The 24,187-nt window shown below is 52.0% G+C and overlaps 3 protein-coding genes across 3 annotated transcripts in view; 2 read left to right on the top strand and 1 right to left on the bottom strand.

Moving 5' to 3' along the window:
• ATP5F1A (ATP synthase F1 subunit alpha) overlaps nt 1–24,187 on the bottom strand; it is a 521,274-nt gene that overhangs the window by 213,725 nt on the left and 283,362 nt on the right. The gene's annotated exons all lie outside the window — the stretch shown is intronic.
• Nucleotides 2,985–24,187, top strand: part of LOC126020087 (E3 ubiquitin-protein ligase RNF165) — a 111,771-nt gene continuing 90,568 nt past the window's right edge. Inside the window, exon 1 of the mRNA XM_049781566.1 lies at nt 2,985–3,045. Within this exon, the coding sequence (XP_049637523.1) occupies nt 2,985–3,045 (61 nt within the window). The remainder of the gene's footprint in view (nt 3,046–24,187) is intronic.
• The window catches only part of LOC126020102 (E3 ubiquitin-protein ligase RNF165-like), a 205,977-nt gene continuing 184,814 nt past the window's right edge, over nt 3,025–24,187 (top strand). Inside the window, exon 1 of the mRNA XM_049781582.1 lies at nt 3,025–3,045. The gene's annotated coding sequence lies outside the window, so the exon portion shown is untranslated. The remainder of the gene's footprint in view (nt 3,046–24,187) is intronic.

The raw sequence follows: 24,187 nt of genomic DNA, 5'->3' as shown, positions 1-24,187 counted from the left end.
TCTTTCTTTCTTTTTTTTTTTTTTATAAAAAACCGTTGAAATTAGTGTTGACTTTACAGTTGACAGCACAAAAGAGAAAGAGCTGAAGACTAGTGGAAGTTGAAATGACCCCTAAGAGCAGGACTTGGGTCTATGGGGAGGCTCCCCTGACAGCCTTCATCTCAGATCTCAGGGGGCAGCTAGAGGCATTTGGGACAGCGGTGGAGGGGGATGTGTGTCTAAGGATCCAGTGACCCCATCTGGTCTGACCCTTTCAGCCTAGTGAGTGTCTGGGCAAGGCCAGGCTGTAGCTATCCCAGTTACTAGCTTCTCCTTTGACTTCCATCCTTTCTCCCCCCATTTTAATTCCTTGATTTGCAGCTTAGAAGTCACTTTCCAGGAGCCAACCCAATTGTTTTCTCAGTCCCTGGCCTAGATCCCTTTATTAGGAATTGCTTCCCAGGTCCCTCTGCCCGCTCCCCTCTCTGCTCCCGACAAGCTAGATCAGTGGTCAGCAAGCCTTGGCTCGTGAGCCACATATGGCTCTTAAGTGTGCCGGCGGCTGCTCCAGGAGTCAGGACTCTGCTCCTAGCCTCTGTCAGTGCGCGCCCTGTGTGCAGCCCTGCGGCCGGCTCCACACTGCTCTGATCAGAACCAAGGCCAATGTTCACTCAGTCATTGTCAGGATGTAATTTTCTCTACATTGTAAGGCAAATTTTACGGAATTTAGCGTTATCGATAAATAATATCGTTCTGAAGTTTTTGTTTTATTAGTTGTGTTATTTGTATCCTCCCAACCTATGTGGATACTTGCATGCAGAATATTCTCAATAAAAACTTAGTGAAACTAAAAACAGTGTACCATCCTATGTATTTTCGGTTTTAAAAATGTGGCTCTCAAAATACATTTCAATCGTGGTTTTGGCGAGATTTGGCTCAGTTGAAAAACAGATTGCCAGGCCCGGAGAGACAGCACAGCGGCGTTTGCCTTGCAAGCAGCCGATCCAGGACCAGAGGTGGTTGGTTCGAATCCTGGTGTCCCATATGGTCCCCCGTGCCTGCCAGGAGCTATTTCTGAGCAGACAGCCAGGAGTAACCCCTGAGCACTGCCGGGTGTGGCCCAAAAACCAAAAAAAAAAAGAAAAAGAAAAAGAAAAAAAGATTGCCCACCACTGAACTAGATGGTGATGGTGCATATATTTTGGAGCCCTCTGTACTGCAGGAATTGGGGTCTTTTGGGAGGATCCTATCACTTCCCCATATGCATTTGTGTCTGGACCCCTTTTCCTTACTCTTAAATGGGACCAGGGGGCTGGAGAGATAGAATTGGGAGTTTAGAATTGGGAGTTAAGGATCTGCATGCCTTGCATGCAGCAGACCCTGGTTCCATCCCCACCACTGCCTCTAGTCCTCTAAGCACAGAGCCAGGAATAGACTCTGGAGAAACATTGCGTGAGACCCTCCCTAAGCCTCTCCGAAATGCTCAAATTAATCTTGAGCCAGATTGGGTTGGATTAGATTCCTTCTAGTTCTGCCTCCTGCATCTTAACCACCCAATTATTCCAGAACCATCACGAGTCAAGGAGTTTGGGAAGTAGGGCTTTTGCTTAGCATGAGGCTGATCAGGATTTGATCCCCAGCACCACCCCATGTGGTCCTTGGGGTCCCATTTGGAGTGCTCGAGTCCTGAGCACACCTGAGTCTGGCCCCTAAATCAAACCAAACAAAACCCCACAAAAGAGTGGTGGAGTTTGGGAGGTCATCTCCCTAAAAGAAATCATTGAGCTTTTCGTCTGTGGACGGGGACTCCCTAGTATTTTCTGGCTCGGGTGAGGTCTGTGTGTGGGTCCTGCCTTGGGGGGCTGAGTGCTGGGAGGCGAGTCCCCAGCAAATAAGCTCTCTGCACGTGGTTGCGGGGCTCAGCGATCTGCCTGACAACAGGGTGGAGGTGCGGTGCTTGTTCTCAGGAGCAATCACAGAGCATACAGGACAGGATGCACTGCAGAGCCACCTGGCTGGGGGTGGGGGGGAGTGGGCGCGTCCTGCAATGAGGGCTCGGGTCCGAGTGGGGCGAGCGGGGTGGCCAGGGAGGGGGCTCGGGCGCTTCAGGCCGAGCGTGCGCGTGTCTCCAGGATGCGCTGTGAGTCTCTGCAAATGATCCCACGCCGCGCGGCTGCAAGCTCTGCGATCCGCAGGAGCCACCGAGCAGCGTGACAGCGCGCCTCCAGGGAACGAGCGCGCATCTCGGCACCGTGGGTCAGCGCTGCGTTTTTTTATTTTGGATTCGGGGGGTGCGTTCTGGCACCTTTGAGTCCCGCGTTCACGAGTGACAGACAGTCAGCGCCTGGGGTTCTGGGGTGCTGCTGCGAGGCACCTTCTCCATCTCTCCCGGCGTCCGCAGTCGGGCTCTGCCCAGAGCCCGTGCGCACGGCCAGCCTCCCGCGCACGTCCCCGGGTGACCCGCGCACCGCGCGGTGCGCAGGACCTGCCTCCTTCCCTCCTTCCCTCCGCCAGCGCGGGGGGCCCCCCAGGGGGTGCGCACACCCCGCGCCCGCGTGCCGGGGGGCTCCGCGAGCGCGCCTGCCTGCCTGCAGCCCGCGGGCGTGCGTTCCGGGCCCCGCGCCGGGCTCCACGCAAGCCGCGGGGCCGCCGCGATTGGCCGCTCGCCGCCTCCCCGCGCGCCCGCGCGCCCGCCCGCGGTGGCCGCTGTCCCCCGCGTTCCGGCGAGGCCGCGCCCCGCTCCCATTGGCTGCGCGCGCCTTTGTGGTGGCGGCAGCTGCTGGCCCGGCGCTTTGAATGTCGCGAGGGGGCCGGCCGGGGAGCCTTTCCATGGGCCATCTGCCGCCCCGCCAGCCCGCCGCCGCCGCCGCCGCCCCGCCGCCCGCGCCCCGCGCTCCGCCTCCCGCCCCGGCGGCTCCCGCAGCCCCGCCGCCGCCGCCCGCGCCCGCGCCCGCGCCCCGGAGCCGCGCCACAAAGGGCCCGCCGCCGCCGCGCGAGGAGCCAGCATGGTCCTGGTCCACGTCGGCTACCTCGTGCTCCCCGTGTTCGGCTCTGTGCGCAACAGAGGTATCGCTCGTTCGCTCGCGCGGGGCCGGGGCGGGAGGCTCGGGCGGCAGCGCGCGGCCTCTGGGGGGGACCCCGACTTGGGGGTGGCCGCCCGCCCTCGCGGGAGCTCGGTGATGAACATGCTAGGCTCGGGGAGAGGGGGGAGAACGTGAGGTGGTCCCTGGGTCCCTCCCTCCATCCCTCCCTTCCCAGCCCCGCTTTGGAGTCTCTGCTGCGGCGGCGGACGCGGTCGCCCCCCAGCCACCCCTCAATTCACATTCCCTTCCTCCGATCCCTAGCCCCGAGTGTGTGATCGAACCCGGGAGAGGCATGACTGTGAGTGTGTGTGTGTGTGTGTGTGTGTGTGTGTGTGTGTGTGCGCGCGCATACTTGGTTCTCTGGCATCCGCTCACCCTCCCCAATCCCCAAGAGGTGTTTTGCGTTTGCATTTTTCTTTTGATTTTTATTTTAGGGGGGTGGGTGGGTGGGAGGGGGTTCTCGAGGCTGGTTTAACTGGGATCTGGCGTCTGCCCCATCCCGAAGCCCCAGCCCCGCCTCTCGTGGGCACGCTGCACGATTTCCCGTCCTGCTCCCCTCCTCCCTTTTAACCCTTTTTTTGGGGACGTGCCCAAGTGCCATTGACCCTTCTTCCAACCACCCACCCTCAGTCTCTCTCCACTTTGTCTTTGTATGACAGTTGCATCCAGGTTGGGGAAGCGTGGTGTGCGTGCGTCTGTGTGCGTGTGTGTGTGTGTGTGTGTGTGCGTGTGTGTGTGTGTGTGTGTGTGTGTTTGTGTGCGCGCGCGCGCGCCTCCGAGAGCCGGACGTGCCGTGCCGAGTGGCCGTGTGCGCCCCCAACCCCCGGCCAGCCGGCCAGCGCGGGGAGCCTGGCCCCTGGGGGTTGCGCCGTGTGCGAGGATGCGGTGGGAAGCTGCCCTCTCGCCGGGCCTTTGCCCCGGGCAGGCTCTGACCCAGCAGCAGGCCGGCGCCGGCTTTGTTGTTAACTGTGATCTATGGCGTATGCTTGTCCCCCCCTTCCCCACATGCCCTGTCCCCTTGCATTCGGCTAAACAATAGCTCGGATTCCCACCCACCCCTCCTTGACCTCCCCTGCACATTTCCTTCCATTTTCTTTTTATCAAAAACTCCCATCTCCCAAGCAAATCCGAGACGCATTGAGGTTCCTTCCCCCTCACCCCTTTCCCTTTTTTTTTTGCCTTCTGCCTCTGGATTCATTTCTCTTCTTGGAAATGTTTCTGCGCCCCTCTCCCACTCCACGTCTGCTTAAATCCCTGCTGGCTAGGGCCCTCCCTGCCCTCCCTTCCCTCCCCCACGGAATGATGTCTTCCCTTTGCGACCAGGGCTGCTCCTCCAAGTCCGAGTAGGGGGTGGGGTGGGGTCGCGGGGCCAGCGCTTCAGTGCGCCCCAAAGGCCAGATTGGTTGGAGGAAAAAGAAAAAGCCCAGCCCAGCCCTCTCTCCCAGCCCAGCTGTCCCCCCAGCCCCACTCCCGAAAAGGCAAGGTCGGCCCCCCAGGCTTGTTGGAACCGCAGTTTTGTTTTGTTGGTGTTTTATTTTTTTTCGTGTGTGATGATAGAATGATGACATTCTGCATTTATCAAATCTTTTTTTTTTTTCTTCATTGTGTAGCTCAGTGAATGGTCAACTCGCTGCTGTGTGCGCTGTGACCCCTTCTGCCTCCGCATTTAGCTGTATTGTGACCCCTCTTAACCATTTCCTGTCTCCATCCGAGGAACGCATTGCTATTTAAGCGGCAGTATCCCCTATCTCAGGCCAGCCTAGCCTTGGAAGGTGGAGGAGGGTGGGTGGACTGGGTACTGGAAGAGGATTGAGGGTGGGCTGAGATCTCCCTGGAAATGTCAACCCTTACCTCCACCCTAGACACCATTGTGTCTTATTACTTGGCATTTCCTTCTAAAAATGGGTGTGGAACTTTGCGTTGAGGCAGAAATTCAAAAATGATTAAGAAGGATGTTGAGCCTGAAAGTATAATTATCCTGATTAAATCATTATCATCCTCATTAATACCACCAATCTTTAAATACCATTACGGGATTCCCGATTCCATGTTTTGAAATTCAAATTGCTCAGCTGCCTTTAAATTTATTTTGAAAGACACCCCCCACCTCCCAAAAAAAGACAAACAAATCCTGCCAAAGTTTACTTTCTGGCAGACACTCCTACAGGAAAGTCAAGGGCTGAGTCTTTAGTGAACCTGGGGGTAAGATTTAGTGGCTAAGTGCAAGAATGCATGACCTTCCGATAGAGGATACTAAAGCTTAACCCAACAAGGTCCTAAACCACGATCTTCTTGTAAAACTATTAGATAGCCTGCCAGCTTAAATCTGTTTTTCTTAGTTTCCACTGTAGTAGTAAGTATAGGGTGTAGGCCATTTCAAAATAGATGTAGAGAAATAACCATTTTTGTATCTTCATCTTGTTTAGCTGAGTACATTGCACTGTAAATCCCTGTTAAGTGGATTCCTTTTGCCTTGACTTAAAGGCTGCAGTTCTCTGCTGTCAGCCCTCCCTTGTCCCCACCACAATCCTTCACTTATCTGGGTGACCATCCGCCTGCTAGCTTCCTGGCAGCACCCAGGCAGAAGAGATTGCATGTAATCAGAGGCCAAAAAAAAAAAAAAAGAATTAATGCAACTTTGTGAAAATCTTGGATGGAATGCCAGTTGCTGGTGTTCTCTAGCCTCTGAAAATTTGGTGCAGCAAGGTGTCAAGGGGCCCTGGTGTCTTAATTGTTTAACGCTGCAACGACAAGAGCGTCTTTGGACAGTCGCCCTGGCCCTCCGCGCTGCCCGCTGAACAGCCGGCTGCCTTCTGCTGCGGCCAGACCTGCTGCATGCGAGAACAAAACAGCAGCGATCATGAAAGAAGAAGGGCCCTACTTCAAGGGCCCTTCCAAAATAAAGTCCCGAGGGGCCTTCCCAGATTGTCATTTGGCAATCTGAAAAAGAAAGAGAAGAAGAAAAATTAAAAACCACCCAAATTTCACCCCCATACCCCTAAGTCCTGCAAAACGGTGTTCCATTAAACAGGGATAATGTGTTCTGCTGTGCTGAATTACTTCCTGTTCTTATTTTGTGGGTAATTTTTTTCTGTATCAAATAGCTTTTGGTTGTGTATCTTTTTCACCTTCCTTGTACTAAAACTTAAAGCATGATCTGTATTTTTTTTTACATCCCCCAGTTGACAATGTACAGCGCTCGGTCAGAGACTGTCCCCCGCTGAACCGTGCTGTGGCCGGTCGCAGGCCATCTGCTCATTGTACGCTGCTTTTGTTCTGTTGCCCTTCGGAAGCATGGTGGGCCCAGCCTTTTCTTTTCTTTTTTCTTTTTCTTTTTTTGTATCGTGTGCATGACGACATTGTTACACACAGAATCCACTAATACTAATATACAATCTCTCAATAAAGAACTAGTTTTCCTATATTAACCTAGTGTGCTTCTTCTCTTGCTGTTTTCCCATTTATTGTCGTATCCCGCTGTTTAGAATCTCCCTCGCTTTTCTCTCCCCACCCTCACCACCCACCTCTCTCCCACCTCCCATTATAAGATTTGAGTGAATGCCTTTTCTTTTATACTTTTTGTTTTTGGTGTGGTACAGATATGATGACTTGAATACCATCTAGTTCATTAATATCTATATTTCAATGGTAGATGTCTGGTGGGGAGGGGGTCACTTGTCCTGTCACATCCAAATGAATCCACTGCGCAGACAGAACCTCTGTCTTTGGCCACCTGTGTACCCTGAAACGATCCATCTTCCCATTTCAATTTCCAAGTTACACGGGCACTTCGTTTAGATGATGGTGATGGAGAGAAACTCAGGTTGAGAAAAGGGATACTGTTCTTAACTAGCAATCTTGTAGCCTTTCAGACTCGCCTGAAAAACCCATTTTCAGTTGTGTTTTCAACTTTTTCTGTTCACTGTCTCATCGATTTGCTGTCCTTATAAATCATGCTGGGGAGAACATGTTCCAGGATCTGGAATTTTAAAAGGACCCTCTGCTGCTGTTGGTGTGTGTGTAGTTAAATCCTAGGGGCTGCCACATAACCTTTGCCTTGAGATTCTACCTCAGAAGGTGTCTGACAGAGAAACCAACTCAGAATAACTCTGCTTCTCTCCCTCACCCATCCATCCCCTGGGCCAGGAGTCTATCCCAGGACTGTACAAATAAGGGTGTCTTTCCCCCTTTCAGGCTCTGAGCCAGTAAAAACTGATGAGAAAGAAACCAGTTCCCTGAAAGCTGCCCCACCTATGGTCCTAAAGCCCTCTGTTGAAAAGAAAGCCAGATCTCTGCCATTGTCCAAGTGTGTGTGAGTTTGTGTGTGCATGGGGAGGCAGGGTCAGGAAGGTAGGAACCAAGGCCACCTTCAACATGAATGAGGAGAGCCCTTTCAAGGTGTCTCTGGTGCACCCCACATCATCATAGTTAAGAAAGTAGTGCAGAGCATCTTTCTCACTGTAGCCTCCACATCCGAGCATTTATTTGTTAATCCTACCTATTCAATTTCAGTCCCCAACCAGACTTGTCAAGTGAGGAGTTTTAGACAAGAGGGGATCAGTTGATTACTTAAAGAGATTCATTCACAGTTTCTTCAGAGGGCCATCCTTTTCAGAGTAGCTTTTCCTTGGCCCCATGTGTCCCCTCCCGAATGCTTTGGGCTGTGCCTGTCCCTCTGCCCAAGCCTGTTCACCTCTGCCCCTGGCCCCTGTGCCTGGCCCCAGTTCCTTCCCCAGCAGGCAACCCCCAGCTTGCCAGCACTTTCTCACCTTCTTTGTGGCTGGGATTGGCTGGTCTCCCCCTGACTGCCCTTTCTGCTCCAGCCCTTTGTTCTCCTCTCCCCAACCCAGGAGGGAAAGCTGGGCTGATTTACTGTGACACATGGTCACACATGGAGGTTCCCAGTGGAGACTTCGGCTGTAGTTGTGTGAAAAGTGACAATCAGGCCTGCTGGTGGTGTGTATGTTTCTTCTCCCTCCTCCTCTTTCTTTATTTTGGATTTTATTCCTGGTATGAAAAAGCAAAATCTCCCACCCACCCAAATTCACCGGTACTGAAACCCCGCCATATCAGGGTTTTTGTCCAAGAGTACAGTGGCTTATTAGATGGGTATCATCCTACTCCGAGATTTAATTTTTCTAAATTACTGTCAGGTCTGTCAGAATTATTTGATCAATACCTTTTGAGGATGGTGTAGCAGTCTAGTAATAATAGAGAAAACTAGTGGGTTAATGGGAAGTCATGTTTGAGCAATTTATCACATGCATACAAGCTGCATTTCCACCGCAGTTCTGAATAAACACACTCCAGTGAAGAAACCTTTCACCTGACGGAAGATCTAATCGTTTATAAAGGCGCTCTGCTCTCTCTCCCACTCACCACATATCTGTTTCAGTAACTTTTGACTCCAGGAGTTTGGAGAAACCATCTGTCAGGGAGATCCTATACCATAGACTGAAATGAAAAGAAGCATAGCTCTTGTCTGAACAAGAACTTCTATTTTGAAACTCTCATCAGATATCCACTGTCCCACAGACCAACAAATACAATGAGACTTCGAGATCGGGTGGTAGGGGTGGGAGGGGGAGGCCATCAAACTCCCCACTGCCCTGCCTTACAGATGACAGCTGTCACCTCCCTCCCTCCACCAGTTGGCCCCTGCACCGCCCATCTTTTCCCCATGTCCTATGCTGCCTTCAGTCACCTGGGAAGATGCCTTATTTTCCAGGCCAGGGATGCTGCAACTTCATGCTGGATCGAGTGGGCTGTGTGGGGCCTCTTCCCTGGCCAGGACATACAGGTTCTGGGTCCAAAATCAGGGGGTGACATAGGATCATTTAACCCTGCCCGAATACTCTGACACAAATGTACAAGGCATGAGTGGCTTGGCTTCTCTGCAGACCCAAAGGGTCTTAAAAATTCCCAGCTTAACATAGTACAGTTTCGCACTTAAGCCACAAATGAACCAATGCTGTTCCCTGAGAGTCAACCTTAGAAACACTCAGTCTGGGAGAAAGATCAAAGAACTAAAAGCTCAGAGTAACAACTCCACAGCTGAATTACGTGTCCTGCCTGACTTCCATGTATTCAAATTCATTCATTCACTCATTCATTCATTCATTCATTCACGTGTTCAGTTGTTTGTTCATTTAATCACTGTTTATGGAATCTCTACCATGCCAAAGGGGACCTGACATGTGTGCTCTGGGGCCTGCATTCTGAGGTTGACCCTGAGGCTGGGACCAAATGTGCTGTCTAAAATGGTTTATGCTTGAATGCCCACACTGATGGCAGAGAATCCTGGCTGGTGAGGTGGAAGAGTTAGAGGGAGGGGAAGTCCACTTGGCATGGTCTCAAGTGACAGGGTGACTGGGGGTGACTGTGGCACCCCTCTGAGTGTCAGGCCCTTGACTGTCACTGATACCTCATGGGTAGGGCTGGTCTGGACTCTGAGGGCAACTGATTCTTCACAATACTACAGTTCACTGGTCCACAGGATCAAATAAAGTCAGACATGCCCTTGCTGAGGTGTGGGGTTGGGATGTGCCTTAGAGGAGCATGTGGATAGGAGAGGGAGAGGAGGAGGCCTGCAGGGTGTGGTGGATGTTTATGGAGGCCAGTGGCTCCACTGAGCAAGAGCAGAGAGGCCTATGAGGAGGGAGATGTGGGAGTGTGTGCCCCTGTGTGTGCTTGGAGATGTGTGCATGGCTATATAGGAACATGCATGTATGTATTGTGCATGTGTACCTTTGACAGTGCATGTATGTACATGTACACTGTGTGCCCATGAGAGTGTGTGCATATGAATGTGTGTGCGCGCACATGTGTGTGTGTGTGTGTGTGTGTGTGTGTGTGTATGAGTGTGTGTAGGCTTCTGGCTGAGTTCTTACACAGTGACATGGGGCTCTGGCACCATTGTCTTGTCTGAGTGGTTTGGGAGAGCATAGCCCAGGAGCTGAGCTGTGTGAGGGCTGGGGAAGGAAGAAGTTGGGAAGACCTGGAATGTCCTGGAAACCTCTGGAAGCTTTATACTTGTTCCCTTACAATTGAGACAGTGGCACCCCCTACACTGATGACAAAGGTCCAACAGTTGGAGATTGAGGCTGGGGAGGAGGTCATGGCAGGTGTTGGAGTAGGAATGGCTCAAACCAGGGTGCTGGGATGAAAGGTGTGTAGGGACACTCCAGGCTGGATGTATGTGATGGGGCTGTGTTGTGTTAAATAAATAACGATGGGGCTGGATGGTGGAGGATGCCATCCAGCCCACGTGGCTCTGCAACCTCCATGCAGTCAGCGAGTCCCAGGCCCAGGTGAAATCACTCACTCACAGTCAGGCGTCAGGAAGAATCATCTTTATTCAAGCCCTAGCCACCACGTGTGTGTGGCCTATTCATAACCTTTTAAGCGCAGCAATATTTTGCTAGCCCTGCATCTTATCTCCTGTTAGCCATCTTTCCTTTGGGCTCCATGCGGCCCCAAGATCCAAAAGCCAGGGAGCCAAGCCGGGCCAAGAGAGAAACGGCAAAAAGGGCAAAGAGCCAAAAGGGCCGAATTCCCTTGGTCCCAGCCTTATCTACCTTTTTCCAAACCCCTCCCAGGAATGGGAGGGGCTTGCAGGTAAAGTTACACCTACTATCCGGTTCAGACCCCTCCCAGAAATGGGTGGGTCTTAGGGTACACCACATTTCCCCCTTTTTTAAATATTTTCATGCGCCAACGTAATAAAGTGAAAATTAATATACCAGCCCTTTTCAAAAACATATCATTTGCAAAATATACTTTACACCTGTAACCTAAAATTTTATTAATGCTTTTTTACCAAGCACTATTTCGGAACTTACATGTTCCTATACTTTTAAACTATATTGGGGGAACTTCACTGTTCCTATATTTTTTCTATACACAAGTACTTCAGCATACATGCATAACATACATTTTAAAAACAGGCTAAGTACATTAAAATACACAGTAAAACATTTTGCAATTGAAAATATTAACTCTGAAAGACAACAAAACACATTTAAATTATAAAGAAAATGACTTAAGACAAAGATGCAGGTGGTTAGAAATTAGATGTTTAAATGAGCTAAACTGAATGACTTCCCTTTTATTTTTATTTTTTAACTATTAACTAAGTAAAACTTATCCCATCACCAAGTATGAGTAAAATATTACTACCCACTAATTTTCTACACCTAAAACCATAGTTCAGATGATTAATTTGTTCCACGTTGATCTCACCACGTGGCTTCTTTAAACTTTTAAAGTTCAGATGTTTCTCCCACGCTGATCTTACCATGTGGCTTTCTTCCGTAGTTCCAGGCTCCGCTGCCGGTTTGTGATCTGGAGCGAGGATTTCAGGTTTTTCGCTTTTCCGGGCAAAGCTGAGCCCAGCCAAGCCGATCCCAGCCGAGATTCCAGCCGAGCCGAGCTGCTTGGAGCTTTTTGCCGCAGGGGCTTCACCGCTGCCTTTTTTCCCCTCTGGGAGCACTTTGGATGTTCAGAGTTTCAAGTGATTTAAACTAAAAGTTCAGTTCGAAATTTCCAAAGTCGAAATCCAAATTCAAGCCAAAGGTCATTTTTAGAAAATCAGTCCACTTTAAATACAGTCTTTTTTCTCCTCCGTTTCCAATTTAGACTTTTAATAAGTTTTTGAAGAGGCCCAGGTTTTTGTTTCTTGTAACAAAGTTTCAGTTCTGGGCCTGGGCCTGGGCTGGAGGTGATGCAAGCTTCCACCTCTTTTGTTTTATTTGCCCTTCTTTTCCTAGAAGGGGTTACGGCCATATTTGAACATGGCTCCACGTGGCCCAGTGTTTTGGGCTCAGTGCACCCGAAAAGAGCCAAAATGAAACAAAAGAGCAGAAATTTCACCATTTTTGCTGTTTTGTTGGGTCCAGGATTCAGGTCAAAGTTCGGAGCGCCATTTGTTGTGTTAAATAAATAACGATGGGGCTGGATGGTGGAGGATGCCATCCAGCCCACGTGGCTCTGCAACCTCCATGCAGTCAGCGAGTCCCAGGCCCAGGTGAAATCACTCACTCACAGTCAGGCGTCAGGAAGAATCATCTTTATTCAAGCCCTAGCCACCACGTGTGTGTGGCCTATTCATAACCTTTTAAGCGCAGCAATATTTTGCTAGCCCTGCATCTTATCTCCTGTTAGCCATCTTTCCTTTGGGCTCCATGCGGCCCCAAGATCCAAAAGCCAGGGAGCCAAGCCGGGCCAAGAGAGAAACGGCAAAAAGGGCAAAGAGCCAAAAGGGCCGAATTCCCTTGGTCCCAGCCTTATCTACCTTTTTCCAAACCCCTCCCAGGAATGGGAGGGGCTTGCAGGTAAAGTTACACCTACTATCCGGTTCAGACCCCTCCCAGAAATGGGTGGGTCTTAGGGTACACCACAGGGCTGTATGTGTATGTGATGAGATATGTATGTGATGAGATCTGAGGATGCTGCAGAGACCGTTAGGACCCTTTGGACAATTGGAAGATAGGCTGTATGTAAGTTTGGGAAATGGATTCAGTGAATTGATAGCAAACAACAGGGGGTGTCAGGATTGGTAAAAGGTGACAGAATGACTGGGTCCTGGGATTGGAGTTCTTGCTCTTAGCTCCAGGTAGGTGTGGAAATAGATTTTAAGGCTCCATATCCTTCCTGCTCCCCTGCTGCTACTCAGAGTCCTCTCTCCATGACTGCACCCGGACACATGCTGGATTTCTTGTCAAAGCCCTACACTTCACCCTCCTGTTGGTCCTGCTCACAACACCAGCCCCTTGGTGTGCTGCCCCACATACCAGAATGAGTCTCATTCCACTGTGTCCTTCTTGACCTGAGACATCCCACAATGACACATGACCCCTGTGGGGTGAGTCTAAGGGAGATAGTATGGAAACCAGGGCTGAGGACTGGAGGAAGGTGCTTTCTAGCTCCTCTGGTGAGCATTTCTCCTTAACTGTGCTAGGGAGGGGGGCTTACAGCCAACCTCCCCTTGTGCCCCAGCTACCACTACTGCCTATGAAGCAGGCTTGAGGTGACAGGACAGTCCAGACAGTTCTGAAGGCTGTTGAGCAGTGAGAATGTGAGAGGAAGTTGGGGGCCAGGCTGAATGAGAGGGCTTGTCTTGCACTGTCTGGAGAATGGCCTGAGAGCTTGGGTGCGTGCCTTCAACTTCTACACTGAGCTTTTGGGGAGCAGGATGGACAGAGAACTCCCAAAGTGGGGGGAATAAGTTGGGATCAGAAGTGGTGTGAACCAGGAACCTGCAGACTGGGTGCCCATTTGTGGGGCTGGGCGGGGTTACTGGGGACTTGGGCTCTCAAAGCTGTGGGCAGCTCCTAGATTGTCACTGGGTTCCTCTTCATTCCTCTGCCAGTTATAGCCCTGCTTTCATGGAAGGAACTTCGAATTTCATTTTGGAAAGTTATGGAAAATGATTTGAAGGAAAGAAATCTGGGGGCTGACTAGCCCTCAATGAGGCTCTTAAGGAGCCTTTTTGTTCAAACTGGACATACCCCTATCTCTATCTACCTGTATTTGGGGAGAAAAGCTGCCTTCACTGTACTATACAGTCATGACCTCTCCATTTTTTTTTTTTTTTTTTTGGTTGTTGTTTTTGGGTCACACCCAGCTACGCTCAGGGTTTCCTCCTGGCTGTATGCTCAGAAACCTATCCTGACAGGCTTGGGGGATCATATGGAATGCCGGGATTCGAACCACCGTCCTTCTGCATGTATGGCAAATGCCTTACCTCCATGCGATCTCTCCGGCCCCAGACAAAGTACCGAACAATTTCACATTTTGCTAGTGTGTTTGTGGCACAGTCTTTTTCACAGCTGCAGACTATCCCCTACAGAGGGCGGCTTGGCACTCAGGCCCCTCAGCTTGCACACTCCCAAGTGGCTCTGGGTTAAAACCACCCTTGCTGGCCCACCACCACCTCTTGTAGCTGTTGTGTCCTTGAGGAGGAGCGGTGGCTGCAGGGGGTCTGCTGTTCCAGCCTCGGCCCCATCACCAGCCAACTTCTTACTCCCCACAGGCCCCAGTAGTTCTGAAGGCAGGGCAGAGAGAGGCTGTGGGCAAGACAAATCCTTCAGGGATTCAGATCTTTGTCCTGTCATGCATGCCCACATTCTGGGATTCTGGAGCACATGGACATCCTCAGGGACCTCAGTTTCCCCATCCTTGAGATGGAAATGACTGTCTTCATCAGGTGAAGGCATGCGTGTGAGCCAGAGGGACAGGCAGCCCTGATTCCTGCCTTGGGGACCACCTCACTGTCCCCCATGTTCTCCAGGTAGGTTAGGCAGTGTAGAGACTTACTCCTGCCTGTGCCCTGCATGCGATGCTGGCCAAGTGTTCCCCTTCTCTTCACTTCCTCTCTGTCAAGGGAGATAATTGGCCCTACTGGCCGTCCTGCTCTTCAGAGCAGTGATTTCTGGTTGAAAAGCACTTCCGTTCCCTTTGCCTGTCCCCCTGGGCAGCCAGGGGCACCTGGCCCTTGGCTAACTGGGGGAGAGGGTAGCGAGCCATGCTTCATTCTGGTGTTCAAGCCCTGAGTGCTGCGGGCTACTGAGCCTCTCCAGGAGGAGGTGATCCATGGGTGTGTGTGTGTTGGGGGATTAGGAGAGCTGGCCTTCCAGAAAGTCCCCTCAGTGGCCTGTCCCCGACTCCCCTACTCCCCCCAACCCAGGAGAGGAAGCCAGGCCGCTGAGTCAGCACCGGGTGCGGGTGGAGAGGGGGAGGCGCTGCGGGGAGGAAGTGAGAATCAGCCAACACCTGTGTCAAGGAAGGGCAGGAAGCTCCTCAGCTGCTGCTCTGCTGCGGGCTCATGAGTCCTCCCTCCCCCCAGGCCAGCTGGTGGGGCCCCAGCTCCCCTTCTCCCTCAGCTGCCATGGTCCCTCTGGACCCCAGTCCCAGGGTCTGCCCCTACCCCCAGGCCCTTCCTAGAACTGTTGCTTCTGGGTACTGGTGGGTTCCTGTGCTCAACCCCCAGCCCCACGGGAGACAGTGACCTATCTTTCATCAGCCAGAGCCACCCTTCCAACCAGACCCCGGGCTCCACGGCACCCCCTGCATGGGGAGGCTGAAATTAACTGGAATTGTGGGCCCCACCAAGATTTGCCTTTCTACCTCCATGATGGAGCTGAGCCCCATGACTGGGAAATACGAGACAATGATAGGAGCAAGACCAGGGCCCAAGCCTGGACCTTGGGCCAAGGCTCCCTGGCACTTCCTGTCCCCACCGCTAGTGTGCCCAGGTCAGGCAGATGAAAGTTAGCTAGCAGGGGCCTTAGCCTAGTAGTGGGTAGTGCTCTTGCCTTGTACGTGCCTGACCTGGGCTAGATGCCCAGCACCACCCATGATCCCCGATCCCCACCAGGAATGATCCCCGAGTGCAGAGGTAGTTGGCCAGAGTCTTGGTTCTTGTTCTTCATCCTCTTCCTCTTCCCCTTCCTCCTCTTCCTCACCCTGCTTCTCCTCTTCCTCTTCCTCCACATCCTCTTCCTTCTTCTCCCTTTCTCTCTCTTCCTCTTCCTTCTCCTCCTTTTTCTTCTCCTTTGCATGCACTGTGCTGCTCAGGGCTTACTCCTGGTTGGGTTGGGGTGTGGGGCAGCCCCAGGCGAAGTGTCCCTAGGGTGCAGGTAGGAAACTCAATCCTGTGCTGACTTGAGAGGGGAAGGGCCTCATGCCCCTTCCCACTGAAGAACACAGGAGGGGTTCCCTGGGGTGCAGGAAGGAACAAGCCTCTGGCTGACCCAGTCTGGCAGGTGAGCTGGCGCTATGACCTGGGAGAAGCCAAGATTGGTGCCCTTAGATGTTTCCTTCCTCTGTCTGTGCCCTCCCTTCCTGAAGGGGTGCTGACAAACCCTGGGCTGGCACACGAGGTGGTTTTTATTTTTCTTTCTGGGGCACACCCGGTGACACTCAGGGGTTACTCCTGGCTATGTGCTCAGAAATTGCTCCTGGCTTGGGGACCATATGGAACCCTGGGGAATCGAACTACGGTCCATTCTAGGTTAGCGTGCCCAAGGCAAATGCCTTACCACTTGCGCCACCGCTTTGGCCTGTGAAGTGGTTTTTTGTTTTATTTTGCTTTGCTTTTTTGGTCACACCCAGCCTCTCAGACATTACTCCTGGCTCTGTGCTCAGAATCGCTCCTGGCTGGCTTGGGGGGCCATATGGGATGCCGAGAATTGAACCCGGGTCCATCCCAGGTTGACTGCGTGCAAGGCAAATGCCTTACCACCGTGCTATCTCTCCAGTCCCTGGCACACTTGGTGGAAGTGAGCAAGTGAGCCCCAATCCCACAATCACATGTCTGTTTCCTCCCAGAGGTATTCTGGGATTACACACATGCACTCTGGCTTCTCAGCCAGGTTACTGGGTGCATGGGACCAGGGCCAACCCCTGTAGAAGACTGGATGAGGGACGATGGACAGGAAACAGAATCTGGTCTTGGGCAGGCCCCAGGATAAACACGGTATTTTCCAGCCTAGTGCAAAATTCGGGTAAGTTACTTCTAGTTTTAGTCAAAACCAGTTGCTTAGAATTGTGGATTTCGCTGCAATTTGGGGTGAGAACAGAGCACATGGATGTCATCTTTCATTTGAATAGGCCAGGTTGGGGTGCACCCAGGTGGCTGCAGACCATGTTGCAAATCTGCAAGCTCTATGCAGGGTAGGGACACGGACCCATTCACTGGAACTCAGTGATCGCTTTGGATTGTGGGCTGGAGCTGAGAGGCAGATTGCACTGTGGGGTCTCACTGGGCAGAGGATTCCAGGTAGTTTCCAATGCTTACCATCTTGCTTTCTTTTTTTTTTTTTTTTTTTTTTTTTGGTTTTTGGGCCACACCCGGTAACGCTCAGGGGTTACTCCTGGCTATACGCTCAGAAGTTGCTCCTGGCTTGGGGGACCATATGGGACACCGGGGGATCGAACCGCGGTCCGTCCAAGGCTAGCGCAGGCAAGGCAAGCACCTTACCTTTAGCGCCACCGCCCGGCCCCACCATCTTGCTTTCTTAGTCTGAGAGTCTGAAGTCAGGCCAGGCCCAACTGCAGGGAGAGGCCTGACCTGAAAGGAAAAAGGCACCCATCAGGGCTGTCCCCTGAACTCCACAGACTTTTCAAGGATTCTGTTGCACTATCACTTTGTCCCATTGAGTGCACGGTTTGTCATTCTAACCATCTTCACATAACTGGACACTGACTCACAATACTGTATCATTAGCACATGCCAGAGTGAAACAAACACCACTTTCTAGTCATCTCCAAAGCTTTCTGTTCCTTCGGGGTTTCTGCAGAGGACAGTAGATGAAGACTAATCTGTGACAAGGAATGTAGGGTTTGGGGCATCTCACAGTCCGGGGTTCAACTCATGACTTTATCCCATCCTAGCGGGGTGACTTTTGGATTCTCTGAATTTCACTTCAGTGTCTTCATCTCAACAAAAGGCAGATAATCATAGGAGTAGCAGTGGCAACAGGCAGGGGAGGGTCAAGGAGCTGGTATTGTTGTGGACAAGACCCTGAGCTTGCTTTGACAGGTGATCTCTGTCTCTCGCCCAACCTCTTCACCTTCACACCTCCCTGCCATCTTTTCCAACATCACAACTTCGTTTAAGTCTGGGAGAGTCTTAAGTTAGAGGTCCCAAAGTTAATTGGCCTAATTCCCATTTCAGGAAAAAAAAAATCTCTCACCTGCCCCTGGAAATCTCCCTTTAAGTGAGAGACAGGAAACACTGCTTACTGCACCTGAGGCTACTTACTGGCCCTTGCTGGATCTTCTGCCACCCCCATTGATTCTGTGCCTTCGGGTGGTATTGCCCCATTGGGAAAACACTGATCTGAGGGGTACTAAGGGCTTGTGCAGCAGAGTGAGAAGAAGGGCTGACCAGGTTTATTATGTAAGCACTGGAAGAGAATCCCATTTTGGTAGTGGGCAACTGAGGCACAGTTTTCCGGACAGCTGAGGACCCTCTGAATAACCCTGAAATAGGTGATAGAGAAGAGACTTACTCAGCCAGGAAGCCGTTGGCCAGAGTGAATGCTCAGGATGGTAGGACTTCTTGAGGAAATGGGAGACGGCATTAGGGCTTACTGGAGGGCAGAACTGAAGTTGATTCACTGGGGAGAGGGCAACCCCTTTAGCCACCTACATCCACCTCACAACCCTGTGCACAGGGGTTATACTTCCTAGCTCTGTGCTCAGAAATCACTCTTGGCTGGTTCCAGGGACCATCGAACCCAGGTCAGCCATGTGCAAGGCAAATGCCTTACCCGCTGTGCTATAGCTCTAGCTCAGGTTGCTCTTTCTTTGGTGGAACTTTGGGTCCTCTCATTAGCAATCTCACTAATCCCTCACCAGACCCCTAACAATTCCCCCTATAGTTCTTGCTTCTTGCCTCCCCTTCTCCTGCTCCTAGGGCCTATGTGCTGTCCCTTGAGGCTGCTGGGGTATGTGTGTGTGTCATAACCTCCCTCTGACATAGGCCACCCTCTGAGGCATGGACCCTGCTCTCTGCTCTCAGTCCTACCTGCCAGCCTGCTTAGGAGAAGAAGCCAGTGGAGGTAACATTGCCACAGAACAGTCTCTCTCTGGTTGGGATCTTACCTGTGCGTGGGGCAGTGGGGGCCACTCTGAATTTGGCAAGGGAATTGAGGAAGGGAACAAAAGTGCCTTGGGTGTTCTCATCTGTGAAATGGGAACAACTCCAGAACTTTCTCAAATAGGAGGAGAGATGGATTGGAGCAGGGACTTGTTCTGCTCATCTCTGCATCAGAACAGTGCCTCTGCAGAAACTTAGGGCTGGGCAGTGTTGACCACAGTAAGGCAGCCAGCACTGAGGCTTCTTTCGTAGCTCTTGCTCTGTGCCTGATGTGCTAGACTCAGGCTTGGGAGTCAGGTCTCGGAGCAGCTGGAAAGTACCCTGAAGGTGCAGGCTGCTTTCTCTGTGGGAGCCTGGGAGGCCAGAAGGAGCAGCTGCCAGAGCCATACAGGGAAAAGGCTGGTAAAGGCTGCAGGGGGTCAGGCAGATGCTGCTTGGGAGGGTCAGATGCCTGCCTCTGCTGCCTGACCTGTCACGAGACCCAGAGTGTCGCTGAACTATGCTGGAGGGCTGGAGGCTCCCACAAACAGATCAGATGATGACGATGTTGCTGCTGATGGTGGGGACATTGCCACACCCGCAGAGGAGCAGGGAGAAACCACTTGGGTCTGAGCTGACCTGTGAAGCAGGGCCCTGGGACTGCTCAAAGTCACTAAGGAAGGAATGTTCCATATTCCAGCAGTTGGGAAAACTAGTGGGGATTGGAGGATTGGTTCCTGCGCATCTCTTGCTGGGGCTCTGCTAAGTCCTGTAACCAGTTCTGCTTCTGCAATGCTTCCCCAAATGGGCATAGAGCACCGAGTGAATATGTGAGTGTGTGGAGGGGCGGAGTGGAGAAAGATGGACGGGGCTGCAGGAAAGTTCTGGACACTTTTGGTGCATTGGCTCATGCACTGACAGAAGATGCTGAGAGCCCAGCTTTTAGCTCAGCACTCCCCAGAGGCAGCTCCTGCCAGGGAGGGACTCAGGGACTCATAGGGACCACTCACTCCACAGCTTCTCCCATGCATAACTTGTGAGTCTCAGGTCCCCCTACCACAGAGATTCAGGGACCAGAAGTGGGGACGGAGCCTGTTACCACCCCACAGTGGAGGCTTGAGTGTCCTTGAGGGGTTCTGGGCCCCTGGAGGGCTTGGTCTCGTGCTCAACCCCCCACTCTGCTCACAACTTCCTTCCTATCTGCTTCTCTTTTGGGGCATAGTCACATATTGGGGGGGGGGATTTCTTTCCACTCACTGGGAGCTCCCAAGCTCCTGATCTCCCAGCCTTCTTTTACACAAGACACACAGCACTTGAGCATGTGTTAACACAGTCTCATTCCTGGATCTCCCAGTAATATCACAGGGAACTCTGCAGTGCTCATGGCAGAGGCCGACACTATATGAGCTCCCTGGGGCTCATGTAGGGTTCAGCTGCCCATCGGCCCACATCACCCCATGGCTCACAGCGCAGCCCAAGACACCAGTGCACATTTCTCAGGATGTGCCTGCTCAGTGACCCGTCCCCACTGCCTTTATCTGACCTGTCACCTGTGGTCCTGATGTTTTCTGTGAGATCAGAACTCTGGCAGGGCCTGGAGAGATAGCACAGTGGCGTTTGCCTTGCAAGCAGCCGATCCAGGACCAAAGGTGGTTGGTTCGAATCCCGGTGTCCCATATGGTCCCCCGTGCCTGCCAGGAGCTATTTCTGAGCAGACAGCCAGGAGTAACCCCTGAGCACCGCCGGGTGTGGCCCCAAAACAAAAACAAAACAAAACAAAAAAAAAGAACTCTGGCAGGCCTGTGGTACTCAGGTGCTTGTCCCCATCTTCAGGACGTTGGCTGAGATCCAGAAGCGCCATGGCCTGAGTGTATAACAGGAGGGAGGTGCAATGCCCAGAGGGTGAAGGGCAAAGCTCACATCACAGGCCTCTCTGGGGTGCTGTATGGCCTGGAGGACTGTCTGGAAGAGGAGGAAGGTATGGAGCAGAGGTAGAGGATAGGCCTGGGACTGTAGCAGGATGTGCAGGAATAGAGGGGACCGAGGGGGGTCCTGTGAACTGGCTGGTGCCTCCCCTACCTCCAGATGCCAACAGGGTTATGGGGACAGTCAGCCCCACTCCAGGGGTGCTGCCCATTCCTCCTGCTGCCCTTGGTAAGGCGGTTCTAGCCCAGGAAGACTCGTTGATCAGTGCTCAGCTTCTGCAGCAGGGGATGAGGGTGTGGACTCAGGAGAGCATGTGATATTAATGTGGCCACTCTGCTTTATAAAGTGTCCTAACAAGCTGGCGAGAGCCTCGCTCGCTCTTATTTACTGCCACTATTATTTCTCCGACATGGAGATTAATTTGCCGATAGTGGGCCGTGAGCTCCTCAGTCATCAGACGGACCCATTACCTGGGAGGAGAGGAGGCTGGATTTAATTTGCAAGCAGGGCTTGGGTTCTCCTGCTCCTGGAGAGTGTGTGGGAGGTGGGTCATAAATCACTACAATGATGGGTGCTCTAGCAGCTTGGGGCGAAGCTGGGCAGGCGGGGGTGGGGGTGGGCTGCAGATGGGCAGGCAGCTACCCAGAGAGCTTCGAAATTTCAAGCTGGGAGACTCCAGGGGATCCTCTTGCCCCACATGGCACCTCAAACTTGATGGTCTAAGAATCATGGGAATGGAGCTGGAGAAATAGCCTAGGGGGTTAAGGCTTGAGCCTTGAACCCCAGCACCACATAGGGTCCCCTGGCCCTGTCAGGGTGCAACCTTGAGCACAGAGTAGGAATAGTCCCTGAGCCTAAAGTGCCCACACCCTCACTTCCCTAAGGACGATGAGGATGTTTGTTGCTATGCTGTTGTCTTTCTACACTCTGTCATCTCAAGGTAGGATGCCCTGCCCTAGCTGAGGGGCCAGGCATCTCAACAGTGTACCACAGAAAGCAAGAGCTCTTTCTCATTCCTCACTGAGGAAGAGCTGGGGGAGCAAATGGATGTGGGCGCCATGGTGGCCCTCTTGCCCACGCTAGTCTGACAGAGCCTGGATGCAATTCCTTTTGCTGCCAATCTTGGTCAATCCTCTGGACTGCATTTGTTTCCCCCATCTCCCAGGCCTTGCCTTCCTCACCATTGGCTCTTCAAAGTCTTTTTATGGCTTTGCAGGGGGTTCCACATGAACAGTTCCTTCTCTGAGGATGTCTTGGCTGAACTCCTGATTGTGAACCCCAAGAATGGGAGGAGCCAGTATAGGACTAGGAGGCTCTGTCAGATGTCCTCCCATAGAGAGAGCCTACACTTCCGGTAGGTATTCCACATTTGCACTGAATAGTTGGGGCACCTGCCACCTCAATATTAAGCTTATTTCATGTGGATTGGGACTCCGGGAGAGCCTGCTCAGGAGAAGCTGTGTGCTTGCAAGAGGGACTGGTTTGAGTTGGAAGGAGTACGTAGGGGCTCATGGGCTCATGCTTATCCCAGTGGAAGTCGTATTTCATATCCTGTATATTCCAGGATGGTTCATCCCCATGTCCACTTTTCCAGCAACATAATGTAGGGAAAATACAGAGGGCAGGAATACCAGAACTCTAGGACACCTTAGCACCAGCGCTACGGCTTATTTGCTAGATCTGCGTTACATGACTAGACCAGCCTGCAAAGGGGAGCAGCAGTCTTGGTCCTGTAGACCATATACCCAGCTTAAACCAGTTCTTTTTCTTTCGTTTTCTTTTTCTTTCTTTCTTTCTTTCTTTCTTTCTTTCTTTCTTTCTTTCTTTCTTTATTTCTTTATTTCTTTCTTTCTTTCTTTCTCTCTCTCTCTCTATTTCTTTCTTTATTTCTCTATCTCTCTTTCTTTCTTTCTTTCTTTCTTTCTTTCTTTCTTTCTTTCTTTCTCTCTCTCTCTTTCTTTCTTTCTTTTTCTTTTTTCTTTCTCTCTCTCTCTTTCTTCCTTCCTTTCTTCTTCCTCTTCTTTTTCTTCTCCTCTTCCTTTCTTCTTTTTCTTCCTCCTCCTTCCCCTTCTTCTCCTCCTCCTCTCCTCCTCCTCCTTCTCTTCTTCTTCCTCGTACTCTTCCTCCTCCTCCTTCTCTTCTTCCTCCTCCTCCTCTTCCTCCTCCTCCTTCTTCCTCTTCTTCCTCTTCTTATTTTTCTTATTCTTTTTTTTTTTTTTTTGGTTTTTGGGCCACACCCGGTAAGGCTCAGGGGTTACTCCTGGCTATGTGCTCAGAAGTTGCTCCTGGCTTGGGGGACCATATGGGACACTGGGGGATCGAACCGCGGTTCGTCCAAGGCTAGCGCAGGCAAGGCAGGCACCTTACTTACCTTTAGCGCCACCGCCCGGCCCCCTTATTCTTTTCTTTTGCCACACTCAGCAGTGCTCAGAGTTTACTCTGGGGACCATATGGGATGCTGGGAATTGAACCCGGTCTGTCCTAGATTGACTTCGTGCAAGGCAAACACCCTACCACTGTGCTATCTTACTTAGCTTGAACCTATATATTAGCTGTATGTGTGCAAGGCACACACCTGACCCCCTGTACTGTCACTGCAGCCCCTCCAGGAGTTCTGTTCTAGAGAGAACAGGTGTTGGGAAACATCTAGATTCTAGTTGTCTTTGCCTCAACTAGGTTTTCAGCGTCAGGTCTGAATTGGATCCAGAGCCCTTCAGAGCCCTCTAGAGCCCTTCAGAATCCATTGGGCCAAGGTCCGCCCCTCTGTTTGATGTGTGAAGGGTGCAACTGGCATAGATGGGTTCAGTTACAGGTCAGGTTGGTGTCCCAGGGCAGTAATCCAGAACCCTCCGAGCTGTGTGACTGATGTGCTCACTCTTGCCGTTCAAATACTCCTTGCCCTGCCACTGGCTTCTATTTCCAATGGAGCCCACGACAGGACAGGAGCGCAGTCAAAGTGGAGTTCTGCAGCAGAGGGTGTGGGAAGGGGCTGCTGAGCATCCTGAGCAAGTGTTGGAGCTTGGGTGCTTCTGTTTTCCGCTCAACAAAATGAGGTTGGAACCAGCACCCACCTCTTGGTTGTTGGAGAGTCTGCAGATACTTGGCATCAAGCCTGCAGAGGGAAAAGGATCTCTCACAGTAGTGCACAGGTGAAGGCGAAGGCTGAGATCCGCAGCTGAGGATCTGGAGCTGAGGTGGAGCCCTGCATGGTTGGGGGGCAGGGAGTGGGGCTCAGCAAGGGCTAGCTGCTCTGGCCAGCCCCTACCTGCTAACACCTCAGTCCAACTCTAATCCTCCCTCTTTTCTATGTGTTTGGAGCCAGCAGAAATGATGGGTGGAGAGACTGCAAGCAGCCTGCAAGGAGAGGCCCTGAATTTTGCCTCTGGGATTCCTTGCTATGCCCTTGTCCCCCCTCCTCCAGGGGAGGGGAGAAGAGAGCCCGCCTGAGGAGCTGTAGCCATATGTGAACAGGCCTATCTATGAAGTGGGGTTCACAGGCGTGCTTGGGGTTAGTCAAGCAGGACACTACTACCGCCAAGCCCTAGCTCTCTGGTTTTGTTTAGGGGCCATGTCGGTGCTGCTCAGGGCTTATTCCTGGCTCTGCGCTCAGGGATCT

Source organism: Suncus etruscus, chromosome 10 (assembly GCF_024139225.1).
Source record: "Suncus etruscus isolate mSunEtr1 chromosome 10, mSunEtr1.pri.cur, whole genome shotgun sequence".
NCBI classification, from domain to species: Eukaryota; Metazoa; Chordata; class Mammalia; order Eulipotyphla; family Soricidae; genus Suncus; species Suncus etruscus.
The sequence above is the reverse complement of the archived record's forward strand: the minus strand, read 5'-3'. Positions and strand labels throughout refer to the sequence as shown.